The sequence below is a fragment of the Cajanus cajan genome, chromosome 6 (assembly GCF_000230855.2).
Source record: "Cajanus cajan strain Asha chromosome 6, NIPB_CcT2T_4, whole genome shotgun sequence".
NCBI classification, from domain to species: Eukaryota; Viridiplantae; Streptophyta; class Magnoliopsida; order Fabales; family Fabaceae; genus Cajanus; species Cajanus cajan.
Window position 1 is genome coordinate 46,763,406 of NC_138522.1, and position 16,922 is coordinate 46,780,327.

Genomic DNA, 16,922 nt, shown 5'->3' on the forward strand with positions numbered 1-16,922 from the left:
ACTTGTTATTAATTTAAAACTAAATTTTGCTTAAAAATCTAGCTTTTATTGTAATATTTTTATCCCTACTATACACATACCAAGTATGAGGAAGAAAAAACTAGTACTCAATTTCACCTTCTAAAGTTTTTTATTATCAATTTTTTTTTATGTTTCTATGATTTGAAAAAAGAATGTTAGATGTTAAAAAAAATATGAAAATAAAGGAAACTGAGGTTATTTGGCTTTACTTAAAAAAAATGTCATTATTTTCGTTTTATTTCTTATTTTTAAAATTGTATATAATAAAAATATTTTTTTAATGGGTTGTGCCTTGCACTAGGCATGACAATTTGAAATGGTTCGTAATCATTGTTGAAACCAAAAACTAAGTTTATGAAGTTAAATAACATGCACATTAAAAAGTTAAATAACAAACATTGAAGACATTATAGTTTAATACAATGAGTCTATTTAAATCGACGTTTAATTAGATTTTATAAAGAATTATTTAGACTATGTTTAGTTGCATGTTTGAAACTTGTAATCTCAGTTAATTGATTTCAAATGTAGTACCTATTTGTTTAAAAAAAAAAAAAAAACTTCATTCCGTTGATATATAAATTACATGTAAATTTCAATTGAATCAAAAGTTAAAAGAATGTTTCTTTTATTTAGAAGTTAGTTTAAAAAATTAACTTTAACTCAATTTAACATTATAACTATAATCAAAATATACATTCAGTAACTCATTTTGACCTATATGTTCAAACATATTCAACACCGAAGTAAAATAGTTTTTGTTGTATCAAAATAAATTGTCTGATCTTTATAAAAGCATTTATACAAAATGAATCTTAGACTGTTGCGTATCATATACCTCTTAGTATTATAATGAACATGAAATTTTTTGTTAGAACTTCTCATGGAAGGCATGAAAAATCACACATTTTTGGAAGGCATGAAAATGCAACTTTGTGACCTAACCAAAAGTGACAGAGACACTTCTTAAACCCGCTATGATAGTTGTAACAATGTTTTTCGCTCTCTTTAGCCTAGAGGACAAATTAAAGACTTCTTGTGCTATGCACTAAGAGGTGCCTGCTATAATGGTGTTATGTCCTCTCAAGTCTCAATGTATCTCTTTGCCAATATTTAGAAGCTCAAACGATGAAGAGAGTGTTAAAGATCATTGAAAAAGTTTGACATATATATTTCATACAAGTGATAAGCACAACAAAGTTTCTGAAAACTTCTCAAATAGTCTGTCTCTAGATGAACCCTAGTTGATCTCTCAAACTCATTGAGTTTCTTGAGTGTTTGAGTTAAACCTGTCTATAATCAATATACCCTCGTCCTTTATGAGTTAATCAATTCATATACATTATTATGAAAAGCCTAATAAAGAGACTTTATAAAAAAATAATACTCGAGTATTTCAATCTCATCAAGTTGGGATTTTGTAATTGTAAAGCATGCTGAGGCTTGGAAAATATTGCGTACTCTTGTTTGAGTAGTAGACACACAAAAGAAGAGGGATTTTATAATTTTAAATCTCAACAAAAAGCATTTTAATTAGGTCAGGAATATCCTTAGCAAGGTTGCATTATAATGAGGAAGCAATCATACAATAAAAGACGAGGGATTTTATAATTTTCTTCAAATGAAAATGATAGGTTTTGCTGCGAAAAAAAATTAGAGAAATAATTTTTAATTTCTATAAAATAAGATGTTTCTACTTTTAGTCTTTAAAAAAATAGATGCAATTACAAGAAAATTGTCATATATATGATACAAACCCTATAGTGACATAAAAATTATTTCTAAAAATTACTTTTATCTATACAATAAATATAATATATATTGATATATTATTATAAAAGTGTAGATATAAATTATAATGATATATAAAATATGTTATTAAATTTTATTTAAAATCACATTAATATTATGTGCAACTATATTAAATAAATATATACCTACATATATTATATTTATAATGATATTATTTTATATATTGTATGTAATATATATATATATATATATGTGTGCGCGCGCGCGTGTGTTGTAATAAGCTGTAGAAGTGGTACTAGAAGTTAAAAGGTGTGTCCGGCAGTAGGGACCAGAAATTGTATGTTAATCACCCAAATTTGGGACCAGAAAATGAAACAAATTGTTGTCAAATAATTGTTTTTTTTAATACATTGTTGTACAGAATGAAACAAAGTATATCAATATCAATAATTATAGCAATACTTAACTATTAATCAATATTAATTTATCTATGACTAGTATATAAAAAGATAAAGCTGCCCAGTTGTAGAGGGGACCTTTTATTTTTTATTTCTACCAATTGATCAATAAGTATATATATTGCTGTACGTAAATGATATATAATATTATTGTATGACCTTATCAGGACATTGAACGAAAATAGAAACAAAAACGTAATTAGTGTGATCCAGAAAAAACAATAGTTAATGTCCAATATTTGATTTGAAAATTTTATCTCTATGGATCATATATATTTTATTTAACTCTTGCTTTGGATGATTATGTTTTGGGTGGTATTGTATTCAATGTCATTGAGCATGTCAGCTTGTTTGCTTTGTCCTTTATGTTAATTGTATGTTATATATATATATATAGTGTGTGTGTGTGTGATTTTTTTACTTTTCAAAAGAAAAAAATAAGTCTTTTTTTTAATAGGAGAGCAAGTATAAATTTGAGTCATACAATCATGCATATTTACATGTATGATCAAATTAAAAGTTTTTTTTAGGTCATACTAGTGATTATTTAAAAAATCATATAATCTTTTCTTAAAAAAAAAAAACTACATGACTTGGGTGCTTTAATTTTTAGATATTTATAATATAATTTAATAGTTAATGCTTATTAATCATACCCTTCTTGAAAAAAGTTTAAAAAAAATCACCGAGTATACATACATGTGAGTCGCACCAAGGACATTAATTTAGAAAAATGTATATGATACTAAAAGTCAAGACTATAATAACTAATTAACCTATTGGGTGCCACACACAGCTATTTCTTCCAGAAATCCAAACTAAAAGCTATTTGAAGATCGGAAAACATTTGTAAACAAAATAAAAATTAGAATGAGAAAAAAGATATTTTAATCACTAAAAATCTTTAAATTTCCATTAAGTCAATTGTTGCGGACCAAATATTCATCAAGTGATGAATTCTTCCTATCGGCGATTCCGTATAAAATATAGGATTAGACATAATTAGTAATTAACTTTCTTTTTTATATAAATTACATGTACATTTTTCTTTCAAGTATCAAACACAACTGCACACCCATAATTTAAAGATTATTTGTTGAGATAAAACAACTTCATATTAATTAATTCGCATGCTCAATGATTCATAATTGATAATTACAATTAGTGTTTCTTAAGCTACAGTTATATTATCTCTTTATAAGTTGTTAAAATGTTAACATTACTAAGAATGGACCAAAATGATTCTCCATCATTAGAAGACATGTGAATTAATTAATTTGTTGATAAATCTGATATTATAATTGGATGAATGAAGACGCCGTTGAGTGGTCCTATTGTTAGTTGGTTTATTAGGAAAGAAAGGACAATAAACATGAATCATTGTGAATTCATGTACATAATCAACGCGCGTATTACCTTGATTAAGCTTCACCTCTAACTTTATTTATTCAAAATAGTTGGTTTAGAAGGAAAGAAAGGCGAATATGATGTTTACAAGTGTATGTTAAAAACCATGTTCTTGGTGTCAACCTCAATCAACACTTGCAACTTAGGCTAATATGATGTTTGGGGCAAAGTGGGTCATTATATGGATTGGGCCAATGCGCGTAGCTCTATACGCTTAAGGCTCAAGTATCTTTCTTTAAAAAAAATTTAGTCAAGTATCTAGTTATATATTTATAATTTATGATATTTGAACCTAGGGATGGGAATGGGGGCCCATAGGAGCGGGTAATAGTAAACTCGTTCCTGTCTCGCTGGATGAAAATTAGTCTCATACCCACCACATATCTGTGTCAGTATCTATTAAGTGGGTATCCATGAATTTCTTGAATACCCACGAATATTTATGGATATTTATAAATTTTTTAAGAAATTAAAAAAATTATATTACAAATAATTTTAAGTTTATATTTAATGTTATTGAAATATTAAAAATAAAAATTCAATGTTAATTTTTAAATTCTATTTAACGTTAATTTTGTTGAAATAATAATAAAAATACAAGATAATCAATAACTTAAAATAAATCAATCTCACACAAGTAAGTGAAAGTCTCATATCACAAAGCTACAATAATTCAATCTAATAATTTCAAACGAAAGTAAACAACTTAAAATACATAAATCTTATTGGCCCAATCAAAGCTAGAAAATTAATCAAATTATATCCAACATAATTCTATGGAAAGAAAATAAGATGAGAGAGTGTAGTTTTAGGGTTATGTGGTACAAGGATAATTAAGATATTTAAGAAATATTATTAAACGGGTACCCGCGAGTATTGATATCATAATGGGTAAAAGATTATCTGTCTCCATTATCTACAGGTAGTCAATTAGCCTATATATTTATGGGTTAATCACCTATACACTGTCAGTGTAAAGTTTTTTTACACTGGCAACTAATCATATCTTTTAATAGTGACATGTTCAGTTGCTTATTTAATAAAAATAATAAAATAAGCAACTTTAAAATATATGATTGGTTGTCAGTGTAAAAAATTTTATACTAGCAGTATAGGGATGATTAACTCTATATTTATTACCCGTAACAAATTTTACCCGCAAATACTCATAAGTGCGGATATTTTTATCATCCATGTGTGAACCAACCTTCCGCAATTGTTTAAATCATACTTTCAAATATTTTTTGCACTTAATTAATGTCGTCACATGATTGTTCCTATTGATTGCTCATTAGATTCCTCCGCATTTATTGTTCTTTTATTACTTATGTAATACTCTCTGGATCCATATATACTAAGTAAAAAAATGAAATTAAAATTTGAAATAAGAATACTAGAACGTAAGTGAAAAGCAAGTAAATTACATTGAAGGCAAATATCTCGAAAATAAAATGGAAAGTAAATAACACTGCAAGAATGCGAATGCATAAATTAAAGAAAGCAGAACAAAATATGCAATTGGAACAAAACAACCAAGAACTTGCTTGATGCCTATTCAATCCTTTGATGAATGGCGAATGTGTAGGAATTTCTTCAAGTTTGGATGATCAAGTTTTAATTCCTTTTGAAACAACTTCAAAGCGTGACAATTTCAAACATATTTTTAAAATGCACAAACTATTTGTTTAAAAAATCAATTCAATCACAACTTGATGACATATTAAGTCAAATAAAAAACTTTAACCTGGTAGACTACCGTTTAATGATCCATATAATTGTTTGTGCATGAAAAGTGCTATATTTTAACTAACCACTACCAGTAACCCAGTCTAATTCACTTTCTTCTTAACTTTTGAAACCAATGCCCTCCTTCGGTTCTTCCTAAACCAGAATGTCTTCTTATTCCTTCAGTAACAAACGTTGAAGGAGAATAAATGTCGCTGAATCAATATTTTCAAGAGTCCGTTGGATGTTCTTCATATTAGATTTATTATACGTTAACGATGTATTGAAAATATAAAATTACCATCATTAGTTGCCATATCCACATGTTGCCTATTTGACAAATACATTGTTGTTGATATTACGGCCGTACAATATAATTCCAAATGCTCAAACACCTAAAACAAAAAAGCATTACCTAGGTTCATATTGTGGAAATGCTTAAGCAAAAAAATGTACTCTACATAAGGCGGTTACAACGGTTTCACAAAGATGGATTATAGCATAAAAACTCTATAATACAGAAAATTTAATTATTCACGGCAATGAAGCATAACCTAAGACATCATCCAGGACATACAGTTATGCCATCAGCCATATCCATCTTTCTTAGGCTGTAACAGTTTTTGTTTTGACACCAATTTTTTTCCAAGACACACTAGGCATAATTTGTTTTGTGTCAACACGATCTTTGTACTGAATAGCAAAGTTGAGCAGTGAATCAAGGAGAGAATCTGAAAGAAAGTGTGGTCTCAATCCCAAATCAACTAGTTTAGTGTTCTTGCAATTGTAGTAATGTTCTTCTGCCTCAACTCTCGGGTTAGGCACATGTATAGTTTTCACATCAAGGCCAAGCTTCTCACCAGCTTTTGTAACAAGGCTGGCAAGTTGATTGACTGAAAACTGCTCAGTGAATTGGTTGAAGACTCTAAATTCCCCCGGCTTTGCAGGGTTTGCGATGGCAAGCTCAACACATTGAACTGTATCTCTTATGTCCAGGAAGCCCCTAGTCTGAAATATGTGCATTATAAAATACTAAGTTATCATAAGAACAACATATAAAATAAAAATTAAAAAAAATAAAATAAAATTGTCTCATAAACACAGATCAATTCCACTAATTAAGGAGAACTAAAAGAAAGAAGAGCAAAAACAGAATCAATCCGTGCAGTTGGAATCTCAACGGCACAAGGCAATGAGTAAATTCAATATTTAAAACTGTATAATAATAGCCGGGGCTAATCACAGTTATTATCAATAACTATTAGATATCTAGAGTTGCAACAGATACAACATGAAGTTACCAAGAAACCAAAAATCGGGACTTGTTTAACATAGTTACTGTTAAGTTTCAAAGAAATATGTGGAGACGCCTCAGAGAAGCTTCACCAATGCTCTTTGATTCTTCTCCAGTGGATTAATTGACAATACACATATCTAAACACGTCCTGATTGAAATATTGCAAAACTTGTGTCCTTTAACAATCATCAAAAGTCAATCATTTGCTTATCAATAAGAAATAGACAAAAGGATGGGTATGTTACCTGGCCTCCTTTACCATATACAGTAAGTGGATGACCAACAGCAGCCTGAACACAGAACCGATTCAATGCAGTTCCAAATATTCCATCATAATCAAACCTGTTATACAGCTCTTCATGCAATGCTGTCTCATCTGTTCTTACCCCATATACCACTCCTTGATTCAGATCAGTAGCTCGAATCCCCCAAGCTTTGCAAGTAAAAGCTATGTTATGTGAATCATGTACCTTGCTTAGATGATAGAATGAGCTAGCTTGCTTGGGATATGGCAACGTGTCTGTCCTTCCGTTGTGAGTAATGGTAATATAACCTTCCTCAATATCAATATTTGGGGTCCCGTATTCGCCCATGGTCCCAAGCTTAACTAGATGACACTGCTCTCTGTACTCTTTTATGGCAAAGAGCACATTCAGTGTCCCAATAACATTGTTTTGCTGGGTATACACAGCTCTTGACCGATCTATCATAGAGTATGGAGCAGATCGCTGTTCCCCAAAGTGGACAACAGCATCGGGTTCAAATGACTTGAAGGTTTCAGATAAGAACTCAAAATCACATATGTCACCGATGTAGAGCTCAATATTTTTTCCAGTGAGAGATTTCCAACAGTGAAGGCGATTCTGGATTGAGGTAATTGGTGTTAGAGAATCCAGTCCAAGCTGGTGATCAAATAGGCGCCGAACAAGGCTGTCAACGATGGCAACCTCATAACCCTTGTTAGAAAGGTGAAGGGCAGTTGCCCAACCACAGTATCCATCTCCACCAATGACCATGACTCGCTGTGCTTTAGAAGGGTCACCAGAGCTAGTTTGAACAGGTGTTTTCTGGCTAGTTGAAATGGAAGCAGCATGTGCTACTACAGAACCTTTCCTTCGCTTCTGTTCTTGCAAGAAAAGCCTTCTAAGTGTAGGTTTGGAAATATTGGTAGCAACCGTGATGGAAAATGGCATTGAACATTGATTAAAAGATTTTAAGTAAGGTTTATTTCTAGAGCAGATAGTCAAGGAGCAAGAAGATGATAGTAATTGAGCCATCTCAATCAGACGATCCTCTAACTACTTTGAGCACACTCCTGAAACAAGAATTAATATCCCATCACTTGCACTTTGCTTTGAATAATATTAAAATACTTACTTCATCAAGCAAGTTATAATGATTCAAGGACTCTTGGTTTCCAACATAGTAAATAAAAAACAAGTAACCAATAGTAAAGACTAGAAATATCATGAGCATGCATCAACACAAAATAAATGTCACAAACAAAAATCAACACAAGGACCAGACCAACATAGAGAAATGGTTGATAAGCTCAGATATAAATTACTTTAGTTGAGAAAGAGAGAGGAATACCAACTGGCTAGGGTATTAAATCACTATGAAGAGCTCAAATCACCCATATTTAATAATCTCAAAACATTGAACACTATAATCCTGACCAGTGACCACTTCAATTTATCAATCTTTCACTTCCTAAAGTTCTTGAAAGGGTTAGGTTTACTATAACCTTTCAGACAAAGGGGATAAAAATGATTGCTCTTGTTTAAAATCCACTCATTTGCACTGCACTTTAATTTAGAATAAAGTAGAGAGTTCCTGAAGCAAGTAAATATAATTCATGGAGTCAATAACCCAATTTCCAAACTCCAAGCAGCAAAGATTCTATTTTTCAAAAGCATGGATCAACAGAATACGAAACAGGGTTTATTAGAATGAACAAAAAAGGACTAGACCCACTTAGAGAAACGAACATTAACTAATAAAAAAGCAGAAAATAACCCAACATAGCAACCCAAGGCAAGTAAAATGGGAATTGCGAAAGATGGTAAATGATTACCCTGAGAAAACTCAGAAACGGAGAAGTTAGTACAGAGTGAAGAGGAACTGTAAAGAGTCAAATGGACTGGTTCTGGATAAACCCCTGGAAATGCACTCTTTGCCTTTACGAATCAAAATGGAATATCCTTTTTTTTTTTTTTTCTCGACTCTGGAGCAACTGGGTTTTTGCTTTTTTTCGCGGCCCAATTGCAAATCTTATTGTTACATATTTCAGCCCAGAGTAAACATGAAAATAAAAAATATATTATATATAATTGTTTGAAGTGAAATTAGGGTTAACGCAATTGATGTCATTATACACTCTTACGGTTACGTACCGTTTTCCTTCTCACCAATCGTCACATACGTGGCACAAATTTTCTTGATTGCCCTAGTAATAATGGATGCGAGAGAAATTACGCACAAAATATCCACGTCCACGCACAAGATTTAGACCTATATTTTTTTTTTGTCGAAACCTATATTATTTAAACATAAGTTGAAGAAATTTATAGTACAAAATTTATTCATTTATGTATAATTAATTTCGTTTATGATTAACATAATATTTAAGATTCTGTGAAAGTCATATTTAAAAAATATAAAATATAATTTTTTTTCTCGTATAATAAATATCTCTAGTAAAATTGAAGAGGTTACTTGATTAATCAAGGTAGTGTGTTCTGTGTATTCACGAATCATGTTTGAAATTTAGACATACTAAAATGAGAGGAATGTCCAATTTTAAGGGAGTTGTTGTGGTACCCTCAAAGATCGAAGGATTTCAATACATTTTCCTATATAAAAACTCATAAAAGATTTTAAAAAAATTAATTTAATTATAAAATAAATAATCCAAATTATACTTATAAAATAAAAAGTAAGATAAAATTATAGAAATTAAAATTATAAGATTTCAATAATATTATAAAATATTTAAAAAAAAGAAAAAATTAATAAATAATAGAAATAAAAAATTATTAAAATTACAATATAGAAATTCAAAAATTTAAGACAAAAAGACAAAAAAATATACTTAAAAAATTATTAAAATTAAAATATAAAAATTCAAAAAATTTAAATGAAAAGATAAAAATATACTTAAAAAATTATTAAAATTAAACTATTTAAATATATAATAATATTATTACAAATAAATTAGAATATATAAAATAAAAATAAAATGATTAAATAATTTAAGATTTAAAAGAATAAAATATCATAAATATTATTTAAATAATTTATTAAAAATATAAAATATAAAAAACTGTACCAGTACCCATCTATTTTAATAGCTTGAGCAATTTCCTTTTTCATATGCTTGTTATTATCTCTCTTAAAGTAGAATCAATGCAAGGAGTAGGATTAGTCTGTTAGTGGTAATGCACTAGAACCATTTTCTTTATCTTTTTGCAACCGCCAAGGTGGGAGTTATGGGGTTATTGGTATTAAAATAACAAGATTTAAAAAAAAAACAGTGTATGTGGCCTGGTTGTAGTAACTGATATATTGGACAATAATTTTCAATTGGACATTAGGACTCGGAGCCATGATCAGAGTCCATACTGCAAATAAAATAAATTCAGTGTCCTACTCAAGAAATTAGGTAGTCCCGACTTCTCACTTCATGTGTTAATTTTAGGATGTTTAAAAACAGAATAAGAAATATTTACTGTCAGAAGAGAATAGCATAAATATGCAATACGAATCAGGCCATTCTAATGTGTTCCATACCAAAGATACACAAAGGTCTTTCATACAAAACATCCACCTGAGAACCCCAAGAGTAATATGAATGAAAAATATACACTGTATTGAATATTTGTTTTTGCTGAATCATGAAACATTCTATACTCGTTAAGTTTCTTCCTAAGAGACTATCAAACTATACGAGCTCTGACACAAAGTTTTCACCAACAAAAAATTGCAGACATCCCAAAGGATTATGATCATACATATCTCCTTGTTAACCTGCACATTCAGATGAAACAGCAAATCAGATTTCTCGAGATAGTAGAACAAATACTACTTGAGACCATTACTTCTTAAAATACATAAATTTTCTTATTAATGATGCATATAGAATTCTTCCTCTTCTGTTGTTTCAATTAAAATTGATTATCTGACAAGAGTATAGAAGTGATATTCTTATTGGATTTGATTTCCCTTATCCAATACATTTCTAATTTTCAATTTTCACACGGTTTGACAAGCTTGCTGTTATTAACAATTGCACCTCACCTTACAAATTACAATACTTCAAAGTAAAAAATAAATTGAAGTTTCTACTTGAGGGTGATTTTCTACCTTTCATCTTGTTTTGCTTGAATTGATTTTGCATGCAAAGCTATCCAACTCTTTAGCCAGTTTCAATTTTTTATAATTGGCATGACAGTTTCAAAAGCTTCTACTAGCAGCTCAACTTTTCTTTTCCTAGCCGGGGTTAATTTGGAAACAACCTGTCGAAGTGCATAATCAAGCATCCATTCTTCGGTGCCTTTTCTTTCTTCCATGTCTTGATGCCTTAAGTTAACTTTCTCGGCTTCTGAATCAGGCTCTACAGGCAGATATCTGGGGCCTCTTGGGTTGAACTTTCTTACTTTTTCCAATGACTTGATGAATCTCCTAAGCAGGATCACCTTTTTAAGATTGCTCCAGCTTCTTGGCAATTGCTGGTTTGGTTTTTTTTGCTCCTTTGGTGTTGATTCTTCTTCTTGTTCTTGGATTACTCCATTTCCAGATTCCATCGTTTCTTCTTTTTGGTTCAGGCCTTCACCATACACTCTTTCAATTCGGCTGGATTGTTTGAAGTTGTCTGAAATTGTGTTGCCTGTGAGTGACTTCTTGTCTGCTAAGTAATTCTGATCATCTGGAAGGATTGAATCAATTGCTTCTTCTACCATCTTGATGGCTTCACTCTTTTTTTGTTCAACTTCTGGATCAGCTACAAGATGGTCCTCGAATTGCATATCTTGATGAGTTGTGGGTGTACTTTCATTAGAGGTGGAAGTTCCCCTAGTTCTGTTGCCATCAATCCCTGACTCTTTCTCATCTGCCCCATCAATTTGTGAATTGGAATTGTTTTCAGCCATATTTGATACCATGTGCTTATACACCAAGTACCACAATCCTGTGTTGCTTTGTTTCTCTACAGAGGCCTCAGGTTCTACAACAGCACTCATAGGAGCTTTAGATTGTTCCTTTGTAGGGAACTCTTCAAGAGTCTCACTTTCTGGCTTAACATTTTCAATTCCTTCTTTTCTGTCGGTTGTTGGTTCATTTGCAGGTGCTTCTGAACCAATCAAATTAGATCTGAGTGATCTAACTAGACCTTCTAGGATTAAACTTTTGGACATGGAAAATTGTTCCCCATTTTCATCAATCAGATTCTTGGTTTCAACATCTCTTCCAGGTGGCTCGGATTTGATGAGTGGATTTTCTATGACTATTTCATTGGATAGCAAATCTTCTGAAACATCAGTGACTATTTCATTGGTTGGAGCCTCCTCATGACAGCTTATAATTTCATCTGGCTCATTTAAGGAACTTGATGTAGTATCTTTGATCTCTCCTAGATAAATATTGTCATTGGCGGTTGATATCTTCTCCCCATTACCATAACTGCCAACTATACTTTGCTTTCCATTCAAGTCTTCTTCGGAAGCTCCAAATGCAGGCATGTTCTTGACTTTGATTGTCTGCATCCCAGGATCATCAAGATATCTTTCTTTGATAGTAGCATCGTGCAGTTCTAACATTGGATCATCACCAGCATTATCTGCCAGTTCCATAGTACTATCATGAGAAAATGATGCCTCTTCCTTGCTATAGTTTGAGGAATAATCAAGAGGTTGAATTGGGTTTGCTAGAGATTTCATCATCGCAGAAAACCGTGGACCATTCTCAGCATCTTGAAATGGCAGAATTTTTTCAAAAGCTTCTACTAGAAGTGTCACTCTTTGTCTTTGAGCAGGTGCAAGTTTAGAAATAACCTTTTGAAGTGCATAGTCGAGCATCCATTCCTCAGCATTCTTTTTCTCTTCTGCTGTTTGGTGCTTGAGAGAAACTTTTTCCATTTCCAAGTTAGCATCAGAAGGAACACGTTTTGGTCTTTGAGGATTGATGTTTCTTACCTTATCTAATGCCTTTACAAACCTTCTCAAGAGGATCAACTTTTTCAAATTGCTCCAGCTTTTTGGTGTTTTTTGGTCTGGTTTGTTCTCCATGCTCTGTGCTTTTGGAGATTCTGTGGATGTTGAGGTATTCATTTCTCTCCGACCTTCACTCTCTTCTAAGGGTACCTCATCTGAATCATTGCCTTCAGATTTGACATGATCATCAGAAAAGAGGTCTTCAGGCTCTGGGAGAAGAATTTCATCAAATGCTTTCTGCACCAGCTCAATCGCATTCTTATTTGCATCATCCATATCCTGATCCGTATGGCAATCATCATGACAAGAAGAGTTATTCACTTCATTAATTGCAAGGGAATCTTGCTCTCTTCCTTCCTTCTTCCCATCAAAGGGAAGCTTATTTTCACATTCACCAGTGTTACTTAACACAGCATGCTTATACATCAACTGCCACATTTTTATATACTTTCGTTCTCTTTCCTGTATTCCACTAGTCATATCAGTAGTGCTAGCATGTGTAGCCTCTTTCTGCACAGAACTCATCTTCAATACTTCATAATCTGTCTCCATATTTTTGCCTGTGTTGCCAGTGTTGGTTACTCCTCCCTCCAATATCTCAAAACCAGAAGCAGAAAACTCGTCTACATCTGTTGATGTTGATTCTACGCCTTCAGTAACTGTGGATGCTGGAGTGCTATGAGGCCTAATACATGAGTCCCTGACCAGCTTTTTCTTGTTCTGAAAATGAGATCTGCCATCTCCACTGTGGACAGTTTGAGTCTTCTGAGAAGATTTCCTTGCATTACCAATTTGCTTTGATTTAGTAAAGGGCTGACGATCCATTTTCGTTGGCTTTTGGCTCTTCAACACACGCCTCCTAATCGACACAAATCGCTTCAAAGGAGGCTGATCGCCATGGCGGTGACCATGAAGAGAGCAATAAGAATATGGACAAACCTTCACAGATGACACTCCTTGAGAGTCACTTCCCTCTTGAGGGAGGTCAATGTGATCAGGAAAATGGGAATCCTTGAGAGCAGAAGAACAAGTGGCTCTAAGCAAGCTTCTGTCTGGGGATTCAGATATCTGATTGCCTCTCTCAATAGAAGAATTCCTTGATTTGAAAGTGGCCATCTTTGCTAAGATCCTCACAGGCTTCAAGCTTAACCTTCTGGTAATGACTCTCTGGGGTTTGTTACCAGCATCACTAGTAATTCTCCAATTCTGGTCTTCACTTCCATAACTAGATTCATGTAGCTTCCTTGATGATTTTTGGCCCTTGACAGTTGCAAGCTTGATTGATCTTGAGGACTTTAGCTTCCTCATTGGTTCAGTCCTTCGAGATAACTTCCTGGTCAGGCTCCTCTTCAGTTTCAAAGTGGACATTCTTGTGAAAGTCTTCTTTGTGAATAGTCTTTGTGCATTCTGCCCAAAAGTGGCATTGTGTAATTCTTATTCTTAATACTATCCCAGCAATTGGAACTACTCAAATCACTATTACCAATTCCCAATTTTCAAAATTAGAAAACCTACCTCAAGACTATCCTTTGCATGAGAACTGCTGGTGGCCTTCATGTAATTGGGTGATGCATCAGCCAGTTCTAAACTTTCTGTGCCAATAGATGAGACAATGGAGAGATTATCATATTGGGGTCTCATTCTCACTCCTCTGGTCGATGATCTCTTGCTTGGCAATCTTACAAGCCTTATTGGCCTCAGTTTCTTCCTGGATTCCAATCTTCCTCTATGTGATTCAGCATAATCTCTGTGGTTGCCCTCAGTTTCATACTTCATTCTGCAGAATCTATACAATTCATGATGGAATCAAAATCATGGAGTGAAAATTTGTAAATACTAAATACTATCAAAGGAAACAAATCATGAAATTGAAAAAAGATAAAGAAGAAAAAATACTGCACCTGATTGAGTTACAATTATGGTTGAGAAATGGTGTTCTTTTCCTTTTTTTCTTCCCTTAGTTGATGTCCTTTGTAAATAGAGATTGCTTTTGTTTTGTGCAAAGGAAACTGCATGAGAGAGAATCCAGAGTGTAGAATTTTCAGACAGTTGTCTTAATTTTCTTGAGGTGTAAGTGTAAAAGACTAGATATTAATATGAATTAATATTAGAATAAGAGTGGTAAAAGAAGAAGGTATGGCTTTTGGCTTTGATCATAGAATTGAACGTGTCAAGAGATAAAATAATTGACTTGACTTGGCCTTGGTCAATTCAATTGCCTCGACGTGAAAACTACTCATTAGGATTTTTATTATTCTCCTACATGTTACACTGATACGTTGAAATTAATAGAATTCATAGAGTTGATGAATCAGGGGTGTTATCCTCTAAGACTTTCCTTAATACTCTTCCATAGTATAATAACTGTATATTTAATATTTAAAAATTTCTAAGAATAAATAAATAATATTTTTACTTTTTAATATAATATTAATTAAACTTTTCTTTTTAAGTTGTCTTTCTATAAAATATTTAATCATCACAATTTACAGTAATATATTTATCGAGATACTAAATTATTTTAATAAAATTATATAAAAAATGATATTTAATATTGCTTACTTTAATTTGTATAGAAACTTTAAATTACAATTATTGTTAGAAGGAAGGATTATTATTTTTCTGTATTTTCTCACGCCCTTATTATATGTTTGATGGGGTAGAATGTAGAAATTTTAATCTTCAAATTCCAATTATTTGTCATTTTCGGTATTTCAGACGGTAAAAATCCGTGGGAAATGCCCAAAATCCGTGAGTAATGAGGCATTTCCGGCGGATTACCGACGGACACTAATCCGTCGGTAACTTTCCCACGAATTTTCCCACGGATTTATCCGTGGGTAACTTCCCACGGATTTTATCCGTGGGAAATTACCCGAAAATATAATTTTTTTTTAATTTATTAATGTAACAACCCTCATATTTGGTCTCTCAAGGGTTCTATTTCACGATATTTCATTGTTTAGTGTGTTTTATCCTTACTTGCGCAATTTCTGGAAAACTTCCCAGAAGGTCACCCATCCCTGTACTACTCCAGGTCATGCACGCTTAACTGTGAAGTTCTTATGAGTAAGCTACCGAAATGTATATGTGTGTTGTCAGTATAACTTGTACAAATTAATTCATTTAAGTCATCCTCAAATATACAATCTCATATTTGTACTATAATAATAATATATAATAATTTTATATTACAAATAATAATAATTAATAATAATAATAATATATTTAATTATTATTTATTTATATGTACTTACTTTTATAATTGTCTACTTATTTTTATTTAAAATTATAATTTAAATTATTTAATTTTATAATTTATAATGATAATATAATTTAAAAAATTATAAATATTTATTTAATACATACTTATAAATTAAATTTTAATATTTTAAATAAATTATTAATTAATTTAATATATTTATTTACCTTAAATCAAACATATAAAATTTTAAAAATGTATCTATCCTTGTTGTTTTTTTTTCTTCTAATTATCAACTATTAATAAAATACTAACTTAAAATCTTATCTAATTATATATAATATTCTCATATCAAATTTAAAATCATATATTAGTTATACAAAAATATTAAGATCATATAGTAAAACCATATATTAATTATACAACAATATTAAGATCATATAGTAAATTGTCAATAAGATTTTAGTTAAATAATTTAAAATAATTAATGTTTCAATTATATTGTTAATTCACAAATAATTTATTCCAAAACTAATTAATTTTTTATATTAATTATTAGTAAAATTTAGTAACTTTTAATTTAACAATTAATTAAATCGATAAAATTCAACACACGTCATGAGTTACTGAGCGGAATAACTTTACCAAAGAGTTATTTTATAAGTTATCTTAAATCAAATATATAAAATTCAAAAAATGTATTTATCCTTGTTTTATTTTTTAATTATCAACTATTAATAAAATACTAACTTAAAATCTTATCTAATAATATCATAATATTTTCATATCAAATTTAAAACCAGTTCTTACATTTTCGACAAATATAAATTTATCTGAAATATTTCATCAAT

General features: G+C 31.1%; 2 protein-coding genes across 4 annotated transcripts; both read right to left on the minus strand.

The window, feature by feature from the left end:
* Nucleotides 1-5,759: 5,759 nt before the first annotated feature.
* On the minus strand, nt 5,760-8,894 carry SQD1 (sulfoquinovosyldiacylglycerol 1). Its single transcript, XM_020350783.3, has 3 exons — nt 8,738-8,894; nt 6,906-7,975; nt 5,760-6,371 (listed from the first exon to the last, which is right to left on the minus strand). The coding sequence occupies exons 2-3, from the start codon at nt 7,935-7,937 to the stop codon at nt 5,970-5,972; spliced, it is 1,434 nt and encodes a 477-aa protein (XP_020206372.2). The 5' UTR covers nt 7,938-7,975; nt 8,738-8,894; the 3' UTR covers nt 5,760-5,969.
* Nucleotides 8,895-10,415: 1,521 nt separating this feature from the next.
* On the minus strand, nt 10,416-14,986 carry LOC109814443 (calmodulin binding protein PICBP). 3 transcript variants are annotated; one of them, XR_014434729.1, is made up of 4 exons: nt 14,771-14,986; nt 14,385-14,646; nt 11,026-14,276; nt 10,416-10,689 (listed from the first exon to the last, which is right to left on the minus strand). XR_014434729.1 is itself a non-coding variant. In XM_020378874.3 (3 exons), the coding sequence occupies exons 2-3, from the start codon at nt 14,643-14,645 to the stop codon at nt 11,088-11,090; spliced, it is 3,450 nt and encodes a 1,149-aa protein (XP_020234463.2). In that variant the 5' UTR covers nt 14,646-14,655; nt 14,771-14,986; the 3' UTR covers nt 10,757-11,087. The 3 variants fall into 3 exon arrangements, 1 of the variants encoding a protein (XP_020234463.2); XR_002241074.3 differs by having other exon boundaries at nt 14,385-14,655; XM_020378874.3 differs by lacking the exon at nt 10,416-10,689 and having other exon boundaries at nt 10,757-14,276; nt 14,385-14,655.
* Nucleotides 14,987-16,922: the final 1,936 nt, after the last annotated feature.

What these genes read in the sequence shown, in the direction of transcription:
- SQD1 (XM_020350783.3), bottom strand. Translation starts at nt 7,937, where the DNA reads ATGGCTCAATTACTATCATCTTCTTGCTCCTTGACTATCTGCTCTAGA. An exon ending in TATATGGTAAAGGAGGCCAG is followed by an intron (nt 6,372 to 6,905) that starts GTAACATACCCA and finishes CACATATTTCAG; the next exon opens with ACTAGGGGCTTCCTGGACAT.
- LOC109814443 (XM_020378874.3), bottom strand. Translation starts at nt 14,645, where the DNA reads ATGAAGTATGAAACTGAGGGCAACCACAGAGATTATGCTGAATCACAT. An exon ending in ATGCAAAGGATAGTCTTGAG is followed by an intron (nt 14,277 to 14,384) that starts GTAGGTTTTCTA and finishes ACTTTTGGGCAG; the next exon opens with AATGCACAAAGACTATTCAC.